Source organism: Myiozetetes cayanensis, unplaced genomic scaffold, assembly GCF_022539395.1.
Source record: "Myiozetetes cayanensis isolate MyiCay16 unplaced genomic scaffold, myiCay2020 scf2-11, whole genome shotgun sequence".
In the NCBI taxonomy this organism is placed as follows: domain Eukaryota; kingdom Metazoa; phylum Chordata; class Aves; order Passeriformes; family Tyrannidae; genus Myiozetetes; species Myiozetetes cayanensis.
Window position 1 is genome coordinate 88904498 of NW_026087411.1, and position 13209 is coordinate 88917706.

At 35.5% G+C, this 13209-nt stretch overlaps 1 protein-coding gene across 1 annotated transcript in view; it reads left to right on the forward strand.

Moving 5' to 3' along the window:
- The window catches only part of LGSN (lengsin, lens protein with glutamine synthetase domain), a 22107-nt gene extending 9624 nt beyond the window's left edge, over window positions 1-12483 (forward strand). Inside the window, 2 exon segments of the mRNA XM_050316318.1 lie at window positions 8964-9142; window positions 11284-12483. Of these exon segments, the coding sequence (XP_050172275.1) occupies window positions 8964-9142; window positions 11284-12483 (1379 nt within the window).
- Window positions 12484-13209: the final 726 nt, after the last annotated feature.

A 13209-nucleotide genomic window follows, 5' to 3' on the forward strand; every position in this document is an offset into this window, starting at 1 on the left:
CAATTGCTCCCATGTAGGGATGATGTTTTCAATTATTTGTCCTGTTAGAGGACTGGAGTGCAAAAACATCTCATATAAATTATAGGCGAAGAAAAGCAAATGAGGTAGAGAACTCCCACTTATTTTCATGCCGTTCAATAAGTTCATTTTGGAAGTGTTTATAGAGACAATTGCTACTAATAAGCTGTGATTTCTTTGTAAGTGCAAAAGCTGTACTTCTGGACTAGCTGGATCAGCAAACTGAAAACGATTATTAGCTGTGATGATGTAATGGGCTTGAGCAGTTTTGTTGTTCTGTTTCCAGGAAAGTCACAAAAAACAGCTTACCAGTTGAATAGATATCAGATGAATACATTTCCATAAGCATCAGTCTGAGATCATACTATCATCTTTCCAGAATGGATACCTTACCTTCTGACTTATCTCACTAATACAAGAAATACTAATCTCTTCATTGATAAAATGCTTTATCCATCATTAACTATGTAATAAAAGATAATAGTAGAAACTAAGTGTTTACAATGAAATTAATTCATTCTGATTTTTCTCAAGTCCCCTTTCAGATGGGTAGAAACATTGCTGTACATACTCTGAAAACAGACACTTTGAACATATCAATTGTTCTTGCTACAGCAGGATTTCTTGGTAGACATTCTGTGTCATCCACTTTGAACAAGTCTAAATAAGATACACATGACCATTATTAGTTGTAACTCAGGACTCTGCATGAGAAATATAAAGCTTTGAAAAATATTTCACACTCGAACCATTCTCTATTCATGTCTATTAGAATAAAGAGTTTAGAGGATTATTTTTCAGCCTACACTTGATGCTGTTCCCTTTCCAGACTACACTGCTTTTCATATTGCTGAAAGGTTAGCAAAATGCATTGTCACATTTGGATTTTGACTGTTTTCTCATTGTCTGCAAAACCAGCAAATATATTTTAATACATAGGAATTCTTTGTCATAGCATCATTTACAAGATACAGGGAACTGATGAGATTAATTGTAGATTCCACAAGATTTCAACCCAGCTTTAGCCACTTGACATGAAGTAGCTAATCCAAATTTATCACCTAGTCAGTAAAATCAGGCATTTTGTCTTCAGAGATGTATTAAAGGTTGATGAATAATTGACCTCTGGAGGTGGGGGTATCTTTCCACTCAGGGAAAGAAGTCCTGTGATAATTAGTTAAAATAATTTGTCTAACTCTGAGATGCCTAAAGCTACTTGGGGTTAATCCTACTCTGTACCACTGCTGGTAGAAATGATTGTAAGGGAACTACAGATGAGGACTAAATAGGAAGGGAAATGGGAGAAAACTGCTTTTTTTCTCATCAAAAGTGCATTAAAAATAAAAATTTGTGGATTCTCATGAGGCTTGGGTTCCATTTGACCAAACAAGTTGTAGGGCTCACTGTGCCTTTTCCACTCAAAAATGAAATGCACAAAAGTAGTTTCTTACTATTAAGAAATGTATGTGTTCAAAATTTAATATTCATTGAATAGATTCAGTAATTTAATTGAAGAGAAGAAAGTTTTAGATGAAATTCTGCACTCTTTAATGAGACTTTGCATAAACAGTTTTTCATTGCTGCCAGTGATAATTTATTAAGATTGATAAGATCAAGTCCTAAATATTTTATTTTTATAACTAAAACATTATGTTAAATATTTCAGTTAACAAAGTACCTGAAGTCTTGAACCTAAAGATATCTTAACACTGAGTAGATCTGAAATACAACCTCTTACAATTTTCAAGTTTTCAAATATTTGAACTTGCTGAAATCAGAAGACCTAATCAAAAATGTTTGGAACAATTACAAGAGGATGTATTTGTGATCCACTCGGTGTTGAGATATGGACAAAACAGGAATATACTGTAAATGTACACAGCTAAGGACAATCTCTAGAGATCAGCTGTAGAAAGGTTGAAACGTAGCTGAGTGTCAGTTATTAAGAGTACTTCAGAGAACTGATATAAAGTCATGCTAGTTACACACTTCTCATCTCTCTAAAATAATGAATCCCTACATTTTTCCCAAAATTCTAATTGAAAGATGCAGAAATATTGCTGCATGTGCATTTTGTCTATTTCTTGTCAGGTCTTTTGTAAAAGAAGTGCATGGATGTGGGAAAAATGTTAGAAAAGAGGCAGACGGGTCAGATATTTCTTAAGATGTTCAGTGTTCCAAATATTATAGAATAATATGAAATTTCATTAATATAATATTACATAACACTTTGTAGTTACTACATGCACATGGAAATGAATGTATGCATGTGCTGTATGTATAGCATATACAGCACATAAGGCAACTGTATACTGACCTCTCTGATCTCAGATCTTATTACATGCTGCTCTGCATGCCACTAAATTAGAATATTAATGCCATGGTAACCAGAAAGGAGGCAAAAAGAAATAACTATATTTGAGCAATGTGAAGCATCCAAGGATCACGATACATCATATTCTTGGTGTGTCATCCCCCTCTGTCTCTTCATAGTCACTGTCTCTGCTGTAATTTCTGTAGCATAACCATGTCTTACTTGGGGTCTTACGACTGTCTCTTTCACTTGCTGCCTTCTCTGCTTTGTATTTTGCATAATCTGTTCTGTTCTTGCAGCTCTCCTAAAGTGAAGAACCGAAGCCATACTGTTCCTTCATGTTCTTTCCTCATGCCCTACTTGCAGTTCAACAGAATTTTTCTCTTTATTTTTCTACATTTTGAACGCCTCTTGAACATAGCAGGGCTGAAACTCAGCTCCTTTCTAAACCTTCTTGATTGCCCTTATTTTCTTTTGAAAAATGCCTCATATTTTCTACCTTTTTCTTTCCTTTTCCCTCTGAACTGAGATATATACAACTCACTAATTTTTTACCTCTAAGAGCAGCTCTTTTTCTTTAAAGAAAACCAAAACTCTTAAGTCCTTTATCTTCCATACCAATAGCTGAAATCTTCCTGTTCTCTGACTCCATATGATTTTTCATTTTTCCTCTTAACCCATACAAAGCAAAAATGCTCAGACAAGATTTCCATCCAAACTTTCTGATCTATTTTGTTGCCTTTCAGGTGAGATTCAACTCATCTATCTCTAGGATCTGGAGTAAGCTAGTCATCCCATGAATCTGTGTGAGAAAAGTTTATTCTGACAGTAATTCTTCCCATCCTTTGGAGATGCTTTCTTTATAGTAATAGTGAAAGGTTACAAAAACAGTTAAATTGGACCTAATGTAAGTGAAATGCATATTCTGCTTGATTTCTCTGCCAGCTGCCTCTCCTTCTACAACATACTCAAAAAGAGTTTAGTTCTTACCTTCAATACTGTGCAAAATATCTCCCCTAAATAATCTTACTTCACATTTAGCAAATTTTTCTCTCTCATTCTGGAAGTGTTTAAGGCCAGGTGGGATGGGGCTTTGAGCATCCTGCTCTAGTGGAATGTGTTCCTACCCATGGAAGGGAAATTGGAACTCGAAGATCTTTAAGGTTCCTTTCAACCCAAACTATTCTATGATTCTGTATTTCTCACTTGATTTGTTTAAATTAGGTCAACTATTCTTAGGCCAAAGGGGGTTTCCTAGTTTGCATTGTTTTATACCTGAGTTCATGCAACTTTGCTCAGTGATTCCTTCCTCAAATCCAAAATTTCTGTTTGAGTTTGAAGAGAGATATGCCAGTGTAGATTCATCATATTTAGGATTATTAGTTAGGTAGTCCATTAGGTATTACTCACCTTAATTTTCTTTCACCTGCACATTTTGCTTTCAAATAATCCTGCCTAAGTAAAATATTTTCTAACTTTTCTATAAAACTGTGATAATTTTCTTATTCAGTACAGAAGAGCCATTTCTACAAAACACCTTGGAATGTAAAAAAATATGGGTTATTTATTTTGTCTTTCATCTATTGAGAAATAAAAACTTTTTTTGCATTGGATTCTTGACAGTGTATCCCCTCTGAGAAGTTGTGTCATTTTGCTGTCATTCAGATTGGAAAGAGTAATTCATGGATGATTGAAGCTGTATGTTGGTCTCTAAATTAACTATAAAAGTCGAGAAAAAGCTAAGCTTCTCCATGGTCAAATCAGAAAAAAACTCTGCTTTGCAGTTAAGTTTAAAAAAGAAATCAGACTCATGAGACAAAGAAACAGGTGAAAGTATCACTATCAAAGAGATTGGGGAAATATTTTTACTGTCTCTCATGCTTTGGGATTTTCTGGTATGCTTATGTATTTATTTCCCTGATAAGGGTCTTTTAGGGGAGTAAAAATAGGAGGTAGGAAACAATTTTTTGTATACTTTACTACAGAAATCAAATCAGTAAATATTTTCAGTGAAACTTTTTTTGGGTGAAATAGAAATATAAATTGCATAATGTTCTCAGCTGAGGATGCTTCTGATCACTATTCACGTCAATAGTGCATTCAAATGCAGCCCACTACTCTTGTCTACTTGCCATATTAAAAAACAGATGAGAATAGAAAAGCAGCAATAAGAAAGATATCATCTAGTATAGGAAAAGCTGTCATATAAGTTTTGAGATATAGAAGTGGTTAATGTTTGAAGGCAAAGGTGAGAACAGTAACATGCAATACAAACCAGGAAAACTGGCTATTCTTAAAAATACAAACCAGAGTCCTGTAAGGAAGAGCAGATGTATTTAAATTAGTTCTGACAGGAATTACCATAGAATTTAGAAGAGTGTAGATTTGTGATTTCCCCGTGGGACTCAGTGCTAGTGAATATCATGCACTATACCATGAATGAGTATCATCATGTCCATTTTTATAAAAGGGTTCAATATAGATCTTCAGAGCACACTGTGTTAGATTTCAGAGGATGTAGAAGAAATTAAAACAAATTTAGGTATTAAGCCTCCTGCTCCTAACCACAAGACCACCTTTTTAGTGAGGAACTGCAAACCTGATTTTCTTTAGACAGATTATTTTGCAAAGAATATTATTCCTTTCCTGTTAACACTGGTGCCAGAGTCAGCTCTAGAACGATGAAATACTGCCTTGACTGGAATAGCAATTTCAACACTTGCAAATGTTTCTGTTTCCCCGCCTATCTGAGACAGTGACAGGTGCCACCAGGTGCCACAGAGCCACAGAGGGAGGGGCACTCTGACACTGTGTAGGACTCTGGCCTGCCCAAGCTGCTGTCATGGGGCAGGAGAAGGCTGCAAAGCAGGGTTGTATCAGCAGGAAGCATATCTGGCACGACTGGTGCTGCTGGAGAGGCAGTGGGAGGAAGAGACTGGGGGAGCACTGATAGAAACATGTCTCCTTCACCAGTGCATTATCTCTATCTGGAGTCTACCTGCTGGTATCTACTGTTATTGCTTTATGTTCCTTTGGTGGTCTTGTTTCTCAGTGAAGAGTTTACAGTACCACTGCATTTGTTAGGACAGCCTCCACTGTATTTGTTAGGACAGCCTGTGCCTGTGGTTGTCAAGTCCCCTGGCAACATGCAGCATGTTCTTTTCATTTCATTTTCAGTTTGACATTGTCACCTCGTCTAGAGCTGAGAAATTGTTTGGTTTTGTTGTAGTGTGATTTAATAAGGGACCATGGGAAAGGATTCCTTTGTACAAACAGAAAATGAGGGATTGATCTGTGATGTGCACTTTCTTCTGTTGTGGCATTTTTATGTTGCTAAGAAGGGAAAGCTGATGTCAACTATTTGCCCTAGTCCCATGTCAACTGCTCTCAGCAACCTGAGTGATTTCAACATTAATAAGAATGGCACCACTCCTCTACTAGAAATAATAATAATAATTTTTATATTTTTTAGATTTGTTGGTAATATTTTTAGTTTTGTATTATTTTTACATTTTAAATAAGTGAAGATATGTTGTTTGCATTTATAGATATTTTGTAGTAATTACAATAGAAACAGGAATAATGCTAATTACTTCTCAGTGGTAACTTAAGTGGACAATACAGATAGAACCATAGAGAGAAAAAAAAACTTCTGTGTCCTGATGATTTGATGTAGATATCTAAGGATCTGCTTAAAGAAAGATGGTCTGTCTGGATTTTTATTTAATTTTTAAAATGAAAATTTGAACAAAAATCTGAGCATCTTGTTGAATTACATGTTTCCATAAGTAGATTTTCTGAAATTAAAAGGAAGATGCCATTATTCTAGAGGTTCAGAAAGCTAGGGAAACAGTTCTACTTATGAAGAGAATTCTTACTCATAACAATATAAGGCTTCAAGACTGTGATTCTGAATCATCTAGGCCTGTCAAATACTTGCTTATTAGCTACCTTATTTACCAGTAACTAATGCTCTGGATAATAATTACATGAACTGGGTAAAGACAGAGTACTCAGTTCCCTACTATATCTTTCCAAACTTTAATAATAATTGTCTTCATGGATGTAGTTTGACAGTGATTTATTTAGTGGCTACCAAAAAATTTGGGGTCCTGTGCCGGAGACAAGTAAATAGTCAGTGGTTATTCACTAATTATTACTTAGGAAACAAATCCTCTTCCATATTTCCAAAATCAATCAGAGATATTAAGTCATTATGATATTTTTAGCTGTCTTACAATTTACAGAAACTTATTATTTCAATGGGAAAGCTAATCTGCAAATGATATAAAAGATTAACTCTAAAAAGTACGTGAAGGCTGCATTACTGTTTCTATTGATTCTAAAAGATTTTGGATGAAGGCTCTTGTAAATGAAGAAACATCTCACTTTTGATTAGTGGGGTGTCTAGACTGGTATACAAATTAACTTTAGACTAATACTAGACTAATATATACAATTTAGGCTCATCATTTAAAAAGATACACCTTTAATCGTAACAAGTCCAAATGAAGAAAACAAATTCTTGCTTCTTCAGTTTATAATTTTTGCTTTCTTCATGTTCTTTAAAAAAATTATTTAATAGAAATTTTCTGTTAATTTGTGTTAGTTTATATAATGTAATTATGTATTTATGTATTTAGTCAAATAACTTTAGACTGAGGAAGACATATATATAAAATTTGGAGAATCACGTACCATTGGTAGATGTTTAAATTAAGTACATTTGTAGCTTCATTTTTTAAATAAATGTATGAATCATTAATATGACTGCACATCACATTTATGTTTTTCTTAAATACTGATTTATATAATTTATATATCTGAGAAATACTGATTTAAATAATTAATTGGATCAGAATTTAAGTTGCTGTTTTTTCATGATTTATGTGTTTTTGCCTGAAAAATGTTTGTTCAGTAGGTGGAAATTTAACAGGCAACATTTCAAGACATTTTAAAAGACATAAAAACCTGAGTGTGACAGGTGGTAGACAGGAAATGTCTACCGTCTTTGCAGAGGAAATTAAATATGTATAGAATAAGGGACTGAGCACTACTTTTACAAAGGCAAAAGCCTCAGGCTTCTGTCTCTGGAGCTGCAGAAAACTCCTCTTGATATAAACCGTAGAAAAATTTTCAGAATCTTTAAAAATTTCATTAATCTATTAGACAGCCACAGTTTATTAGCTGTTAATAAACTTCTAGATCATGATCATGTTCATAAAGAGGTCAAATCTAGTAAATCTTTCCAAAGGGGAAGATGTCACAAAGAGAAGTGTATGTAACAAAATTCTTCCCTTGCTTTTACCTGTTCAATTTTTACTCTGTTTTCCCATTTACTTAAAATTTTGTTCTGTGCTTTCACCTGCCATTCATCAGGGAGCACTGTTCTTACTTAACCTCTTTGTACTTTACTGGCCTGAACTATCCTCCTTGCCATCTGAAGCTGGAGGATGTTCCAGTAATATTCAAAGTCTGAAAAGTCTATGACTATGGATGAGTTTACTGCCTTCTCAGGGAATAATCTGACAGCCTTGTTTTAGGCCAACTAGAGAGCCTTCTTACAGTCTCACTTCTGTCAGTACCACTTGCCCCAAAGGAGAGGTCAAAAAGATGTGACTGTGCCTGCTGGCCAGTGCTAAAGGAGATTTGCTCTAGTTCAGGTAATTTTCTACTGGAGAGATTAGGATTGCTCCCAACAACCTTCAGAGTGCCTTGAATGGTGATCTTCCACTGTGGATTTGAAAGATCTGCAAAAGTTCTTCTGATCATATCCTCAGGAAGAATGGAGGACTTTTCTCCCAGAAATGTAGAGAGAAATATTTTTTTTGCATTTTTTTCATATCTTACATAAAATTTTACACTCGGTCTGTTTCCTTTATTGTATTGAGTGAAAATTAATACCTTATGGAGTTTAACTTGAATAATAACAATATACAGATACTCAAAAGAGAAGCAGGCTGAGAAATCAAGAGGTTGGTGAAAGGAAGTTACAGTGCTGAATTCTCTGTTCCGTTATGGAATTTATACTCAGATGTTGCTGCTTTCATGTCGAGAAGTTTATATAATCCCACAGCTGCTGTAATACAGTTAAGAAGACAACTCCGTATTAGAAAATTCTTAAACGCATAAAATTCCCTTAAAATTGTTGCCTGTGGTGAAGGAGACTGTGGTCCTCCTCAGGAGGTCTCGAGAAAGGTTTAGTAGAAGACAGGTGCCCTTTTTGTAATGCTTCTGTAACCATGCACTTTACAAAGTCACTGAAGAAACATTGCATCTGTATTCTGCCAATTTTCAGTGGGAAATAGGTATCCAGTTGCTATCTGTGCTCCTAAAAACACTCAACAAACCAGCTGAGGTATCCCTCAGAAATTCCTGACTTTACCACATGTTCTCTTCTCAACTTGAAAAATAGTTCAAGTTAATAGACCATTTCAAAAAATAAGGGATTTTATACAGAGTGTCAGGGAAAAATACATGTGTTCATTTACAAAACTGTTTTATCACCCATAGTTTTTTCTAGTTTTTGTTTTTACACTCCATGCCACAATTTCCCACTATTTTTAGGAGAATAACCTGTGTTCAAGTGCTCATTATTTTGTTTGATGTGAACATTCCTCTTCATTTATAGCATCCAGCAGAGAGCCTGATGTAAACGGTCTCGGAAGTTCAACTCTCCTTCACCTGTTCTCTCATATTGAATTTATTAAGCAGCAGATGGCCAGGGACAACGTGCAGTTTGTCAGATTTGAATCAATAGACCTCCACGGTGTGTCAAGATCAAAGAATGTTCCTTCTCGATTTTTTCATGTAAGTTTTTTGGTCTCTTCCTGTACATTTTTGTGTTTTCATGCCCTCATCCTTTAATTATATTTTTTCCATAGTGCAGGCAGCAGCTCGAACTTAGAACAAATTATCTGTTCCTTCCACTTGCTCATGTTTCCAAAGTATCTAGACTTCTTTCATCATTGCAATAATGTATTCCTCTGTTCCCCCAAATAGTAATCTAATTAAATAAGGCTGTTAATTTCAGTTCTTTGGAGTTCTAATGATCTCTTCCCTCAGAATTATCTTCTCAGATTCAATGCATTATAAAAAGTTTGGTAAATTACAAAAAGAAAGAAGTAAACACTGAAAGAAAATGAATGAAAATCATTTTCGTATATGAGAAATTTTATAGTTGTCATGAACATAGGAAGATAGCACTGAGTTGCATGATAACTTAGCAGCAATATTTGCCGTAGTACTGATTCAGGACATAAGAATCAAATTAGGAAGCAATCCTCACCGTGTGTATCCTTGATCGATCAGGCTTTTCAGTATATTGCTTCTGTGTACTTCATGTGCATAACTGCATTATATTTTCACTCACATATCACTATGAATATTTTAAACTTTACTGAGTGATTGTAAAAAAAATATGACCATGAAGAGATGAAGAACACTCTTGTTGCAAGTTCCTTCTGAAGCCTAAGCTGTGTTTTCATTATTTCCTTTTCAGATGTTACAAAACTGCAATTGTATCATCTAGATATCATTTGCTCTCTTGGATGCAATTTGGGTTTTATCAAAATAAACTTTTTCTCGGCCATTTTAATTCTTGTGAAGGGTTGTACATTAATTGCTGCCTCTCTTACAGTTGCTATGTCAATCTGCAAATGTCTAGATCAGCATGTTCAAAGACAGCTTTTGTGTTGACCTTTCTGAGCAAATTGAGAGTTGTGACAGTATAGATTTTTTTACACTAAAAAAGTGTGTGTGTGTACACACATACACACAAATGTATATTTAAAGAGAAATTTTTGGGATATCAGGGTTGGAGGAGGGAGTGGTACTACTCAGGGTAATCAGCTTGAACACCCTTTCCCTACCAAATGGACAGCTTAGACATCTTGGAGCAGAATTCACCAGAGTGTGCAGTGTTGGTTGTGGGTGTCCCACAGGGAGAATTTATGCTGTTGACTGCCACCTACTTAAGAGAGGACAGATTTCATTCAATCACTCATTCAATCATTCATTAACACTAAAAGAAGCTACTATATGCAGTTAAAAGTATTTCAACAATTTTCCATCTGGATAGGCAAAATGTGAGTTTTTTTCAGTTCCGAGTTTGCCCCTTTCTACATTTATTCTCATCTGCTCACTCAGATGGCAATCCTTTTGCTTAGAAGAATAAAGGTAAGATGTAAATAAGAGCCAAATTTCACTTAATAGCTTGGCATAATTTCAATTTTCATCAGATAAATATTTGGATGTGAGGTAAGTTGTAAAGGTGTTTGTTTGAAAGCAGACAATCCTTCACTGGGGTTCTGTCTGCATTTCATTTGGATCAGTGGAAGTTTTCTGTTCAAATGGAGAAGAAAGTATTGTTATAAGCTCTTCTCACTTGGAAGTGCTTCCTTTGAATTTTACCCTGAACTTTTTAAGTCCAGAAAGTAAGATTTTTCTGTTAAATGTTGCAGCTGGAAAACACTGAGGTACGTGTTATGGCATTTAAAGAGAAGTTACAGTCCTGAATTCATATTGCCATGAATCTTGTGTGGTGACTTGGGTCTATGTAAAGGAAATGCTCAGAGGATGTAGAAGTGAAATAGACTAACTAGAGATAGAAGTTTGACTTGTAAAGTTTGCACCTAAGTGGTGAAGCCCATAATTACAAAAAGACCGTGCAAGATAGGTGTTGAACATTTTTTAGTACTGTCTAGAAATTTTAAAAATGATCATTAGGGTAATTGATGCCAGAGTTTTCATACCAATCTGGAAGAAAGTTGTTATGCTTTATAATGACATAGTAACTGGCTGTTACCTTCCACTTTAGTGATCACTACATTTTAGTGTTCTTTTAGGAAAAATACTGTTGTTCTTGTTGAGAATCTGTGTTTTACATATTTTACATATATAAAAATACCACTGAGCTCTTTTGGTAATATGTCATTCTGCTCTGTGTTTAGGAAAAAGCAATTCATGGTGTTGCCATGCCCAGAAGTTACCTTGAGCTGACGCTGAATCCTAAAGATAATGAATTAGATTACATAAATGCAACCAATTTTAATTGTGACATAATTCTGAATCCTGATTTATCAACGTTTCGAATACTACCCTGGACTGAGCAGACTGCAAGAGTGATATGTGATTCCTTCACTGTGCTGGGCAACCCACTAATGACCTCACCGAGGCACATTGCCAAGAAACAGCTGAGCCAGCTTCAGGACAATGGTTTTTCTCTGCATTCTGCATTCACTTATGAATTTTGTATTTATGGCATTACTGAGGTTGTAAATTCAAAGACAATATCCTTTCCTGCAGCTACAATACTAAATAACCATGACCAGACTTTTATTCAGGAGCTCATTGAAGGAATGTATTATGCTGGTGCCAACATTGAAAGCTTTTCTTCTTCCACTGGGCCTGGGCAAATGGAGATCACTTTTCATCCAGCATTTGGCATAGATGCTGCTGACAGTGCCTTCACATTTAGAACAGGCATTAAAGAGGTGGCTAAGAAGTATAACTACGTGGCTAGCTTTTTCTCAGAATCAGGATTCTACAATTCAGGAGCTCTGTCACATAGCCTGTGGGATTTGAATGGCCAGAAGAATTTGTTTTCTGCTGGCTATGGAGTTGAGGAGCTAACAGAACTTGGAAAAAATTGGTTATCAGGCCTCTTGGCACACACAGCAGCTATCAGCTGCTTGATGGCACCTACCACCAGTTGCCGTAAGCCTTATTCCAAATACAGTAAAGAATCAAAAGAGACTGTAAATGCAAAATGGGCATATAATGATAACAGTTGTGCCTTTAATGTCAAATGTCATGGTGGAAAAGGCACTTACATAGAGAATAAATTAAGTTCTGCTGCAGCAAACCCGTACCTGGTTCTTGCTGCTACTATTGCTGCAGGTCTAGATGGAGTAAAGAGGGGACTTAGGTATGATGATATGCTCGAGGAAGAAAATCACACTGGTGATCTGAAGCATTCCTCAGTCCCTCTGAAACTAGAAGATGCTCTTGTTGCACTCGAGAAAGATTCCTGCATTAAGGAAGCATTAGGTGAAACTTTTATCCGATACTTTGTTGCCATGAAACATTATGAGTTAGAAACTGAAGAAATGGATATTGAAAGGAATAAATGCCTGGGGTATTTTATTTAGTAGGAGCACCCTTTTGTAGTGATGCTGTGTAAATGTATACAGTGAATGACTAAGATTCCTCAAATTAGGAAATATATTTAAAAATGGGGGTTTTAATGCTTTGAGGGTTTTTTTCCCCCTCCTTTGTATATTACATGATGATTACACTTTATTTTCCATGTACATTCATGGCAGTGCAAAGCTGATATATTACTGAAACAATATTAACAGGCTTTTAAAAAAACAGGTGGATTTTTTTTGAACAGACCTGCTGTTGAAAAGAAGGCGAAATGGAGAGTAGCAAGTTTACCACTGTAATAGAACTCCATAATGTGCAGAAAAGTAGATGTAATGGAGACAGTGAAAGGAGTGAGGTTTACAAATGAGGAAGGAAGAGAATTTCTTGTTCAGCATGGTTGTGGAATTTATCCCAGCCTGTTCAGTAGCTGATGGGTTGCTAAACAAGAAGAATCTGAGCTTCATTTAAAACATAGGCTAGAACAATGAACATTGTAGAGAGAAGGGCAAAGAACTGAGGCTGCAGAACCTGAGAACCAGTAATCAGTATCTTAATGGGCATAAATAAAAAAAGCAAAAGGGATTATAAAATAATCTATACATCATGAATTCTGCTACTGAATGAAGTTTGTAAGAATTATGGTTAGTAATAATGGCCAGTCTTCGCGAGCGAAGATCCGGGGAAGGTCTTTCCACCTTCCAGCCTGCGCGTTGGATTTTTTAGGTGAG